At 35.2% G+C, this 3561-nt stretch overlaps 1 protein-coding gene across 6 annotated transcripts in view; it reads right to left on the bottom strand.

Annotated features, from left to right (window-relative positions):
• Positions 1-1237: 1237 nt before the first annotated feature.
• Positions 1238-3561, bottom strand: part of LOC129571745 (uncharacterized) — a 37346-nt gene continuing 35022 nt past the window's right edge. For all 6 annotated transcript variants that reach the window (XM_055451595.1, XM_055451597.1, XM_055451593.1 and 3 more), the window contains one exon: positions 1238-1768. In XM_055451595.1, the coding sequence (XP_055307570.1) occupies positions 1637-1768 (132 nt within the window). In that variant the 3' untranslated portion in view covers positions 1238-1636. The remainder of the gene's footprint in view (positions 1769-3561) is intronic.

Genomic DNA, 3561 nt, shown 5'->3' with positions numbered 1-3561 from the left:
AGCAACGGCTGCCCTTGGTTTCATCAGGAGATTTTGCTACGACATAGTCGATGTACAAACGCTCAAAACGTTGTATTACGCATTGGTTCAGTCTCATCTCGAGTACTGTAACGTCGTATGGCTACTAACTTATGCCGTACATCTCGACAAGATCGAGATTGTTTTGAGGAAATTTACTCAGTTTGCCAGAAGAGAGTATCGGACAGCGGCCAACGGATATAATATCACCGAATACCATAAGCGACTCGAGGCCCTCGATATGTCATCATTAGAAAGAAGGAGAGTAAATGCATCAATTGTATTTATTTACGATATCGTGAATGGATACGCAAACTGTCCTACTGTACGCAATGATATAGCAGTGGGTGACAGCATTCGTACCTTGCGCCACACTACCTACCTAAAGATCAAGGACAATCTGATGGACAAACAGATTAGAGCTCAAATTTCACAATTGTGCAAATACGCAAACAAAGTGGCTGATCCATTCAAAAATGCAACCAGTCGCGCAAACTTCATCACATCAGTACGAAAAGAGCACATTCCAGTTTTCAGTTTAAAGTACTGACAAATTATTTTTTTACATCCTTGGTAAATGTATAGCATTAATGAGGCAAAACTGTGATTTTTACACCAATTAATTAAAATTTAGTAACATTGACTGTGATATAGCCATCCATTGAGTTGGTGATTGTTTTTGACCTGTTATTTATAATGGAATATAGTTACTTTTGTCAATGCACGTAAAAATTAAACCAAACTAAATTGTATAAAACAAAAGATCAGGTTTTTCATGACTCTTGGAGTCATTTTCCTGCAAATCAAATTATTCAGCCAGTTTTTGGCGGTGTAAATAAATATATAAATAAATAAATAAATTGACAAAAATGAAAATTTTATTTTACTGATTTTCCCCCTCCCTTCGACGTAATTAAAACTTGCTCTATACCCCCTCCTCTCATTCTGAAAAACATACCGTTTTAAAGAATACCATTTTTCTGTGTTTTGGCTTTTTTTGTTTTTATTTTCTGTGTTTTATCCGGATACCAACAGTCTTTACAGTAGGACCCGTCGCACAAATTGTGTACTTCAGTGCTCCCAACATTTTCGAAACCATTTTCAATCTGATGATGCGGGATTGGTCGCCAACAATTACCTTTCTACCAAATTAAGTAAAATGACACCTTGACATGGTGCGGAAGTATGAACCCAACATATATATTTCGTTTAAATTCACATGTATCGAATGAACATCAAATATATATATAAAAAAAACGCAGTTAATCGTTCCGTTCGTTCAAAATAGTATATATTTATTAAATTTTATACAAATGAATCAATTGCATTAATAGATTTATTTTGAAATTACTATATTAATGGAATTAACGTTCTGAAGCATAATTTCAATGTATTCAGTCAATTCTAAACCTTTCATCTAAATAACGTTTACAACGCTTTTGGCCCCCCCTCTCTCTCTCTTCTTATTTGTAAATAAAGTAATTCCATCTATCCAGGTTTGAAAATTGAATAATATTTGGTAGTTCCTTTTACTGGTTAATCCATATAGAGGGAGTAACTTTACTTTACTTTTATTTGATTCAACTCTATATACGATCCAAAATATTGATTGGGATATTTACTGGCGTAGCATCATTCCATTTATCATAATATTAGCAAGTGCCGTTCTACGTTTGCGCCAAGCACCCGTTCCTTGAGAATGTTTTTGAAGTTGGTTATACCAGTGTTTTGTCCGGGAATCGTCTTCCGCCTAAAATCAAAAACGAAGAAAAATTACCCGAAAGAATTGAGATAGTAAAATTTTTAAGCGTAGGCCACTGAATCCACAACCACGTACAAAATTTGTTCAAATATCCCTATTGGCTTAGATGATATAACCCTTTGAAGCGGTCGGTAACATTACAAAAAAAAAACGGAAGTGACTTTGGGGGTTACTCGACATTTACGCAAAATTCAGCGAATGTAGCAACGTTTTTTTCAATTCCCAACCTTTATTTGATAGATGAAGAATCAGAGGAGAGAATAAAAGTTTAACTGTAGCAAATTATTGATTTTTCACCGTGATAAGCCTAAATGTGCGGTCGGTAACATAACACTTGCGGTTTTAGGTTTTTGAGGCATCCCGAAAAAAATTTGAATTACGGTGTAAATCTGCTATAAGAGAAATAGCATGAAAGCTCCCATGAAATTTTGTTTATGAATTTTTTCCCTATAACATCTTTGAAATCAATTCCACGCAAACATCAAAATTTTGGTCTTCAATTTCACAATATTGCAAAATTTGGTAATGTCATTATCCTAGTTTTGGCCGCCGAACACTTTCGAACGCTTGTTCGTTCGTTCGACATGGTTTTAAAAAAAGGTTTTGTTCGTTCGTCCGTTCGACAATTTAAAAAAAAATATTTTTTGTTCGTTCGTTCGTTCGACAATTTAAAAAAAAATATTTTTTTGTTCGTTCGTTCGTTCGTTCGACATTCATTTTGTTCGATGTTCGGTCTGAACAAAAAAATTTTACATTAGAAAATTCGATGTATTGATCAAATTTATAATGTAATCGTTACCGCTCATGCTTTTATTATAATTTTTCATAGTAATACCAATTTTATTCGGGCGATTTTGATATAAAAAATTTTTGGAACATGGAACAAAATGAATGTCGAACGAACGAACGAACGTCTGACGAAAACCGGAAAATGTTTGACCAACCGAATTTGACTTTAAAAAATGTAATTTGTTAACAAAAATTGAATAGAACATATGTTAAACGTTTTGTGTACTAAGAATATGATTATAGGGGAATGTGGGGAATTATGGGACATAGGGAATTATGGGACATAGGGAATTATGGGACATGGGGAATTATGGGACACTATCAATTTTTTGACACACCGCGTAGTTTAACACATGTGATTGGATGTCATCGGTTTCTCTTAGTCTAATCTCAGTTTTCCATAGTCACTCGACGCATGTGCTCGTATTGTGTGCTCTCTGCGATAACCAAATTTTTAAAACCTTTGGAAAAAATTTATTAACTGTGCGTGCCTACATTTATTTCACAACCATTTTTGAAGTATCAACGCAGGTAAATATCTTTATAATTATCGTATGGCATTGTAGTTTCACCACACAAAAGGCATTTGCATGAACATTCATTAAGTTACTCATACGCAGCCATCTTGTGATCATTAGCGTGTGGGGAATTGTGGGACACTTTTCGTGGGGGATTATGGGACACGTCATTTTTGACACTTGATGAGTTCAGAACGCATTTTCAATGCGAATACATGATTTTTCATGCATAATATCGATGAAATATCAGCAAAACATTAGGTGCTGATCTTAGCGATGCATTAAAAGCGGTTGGAAACCGCTGAAACGTGGTGAACCGGTCAAAAGTCAAATCGAGGCCCCAAGCCTATAGAATCGACCATTTTAACATCGCCAGAAGTGGTGACTACATTACGTGAGGAAGCCGATGCCAAGCGCCAAAAGTTGGAAAAACAACAGCAACGAAAAGATGCAAAGGCAACACCAGCAGAACCG

The sequence above is a fragment of the Sitodiplosis mosellana genome, unplaced genomic scaffold, assembly GCF_009176505.1.
Source record: "Sitodiplosis mosellana isolate CC-2019 unplaced genomic scaffold, AAFC_SMos_1.0 Smas_scaffold_3237, whole genome shotgun sequence".
Taxonomy (NCBI): domain Eukaryota; kingdom Metazoa; phylum Arthropoda; class Insecta; order Diptera; family Cecidomyiidae; genus Sitodiplosis; species Sitodiplosis mosellana.
Note: the sequence above shows the minus strand (reverse complement) of the source record. Positions and strands in the feature narration are given on the sequence as shown.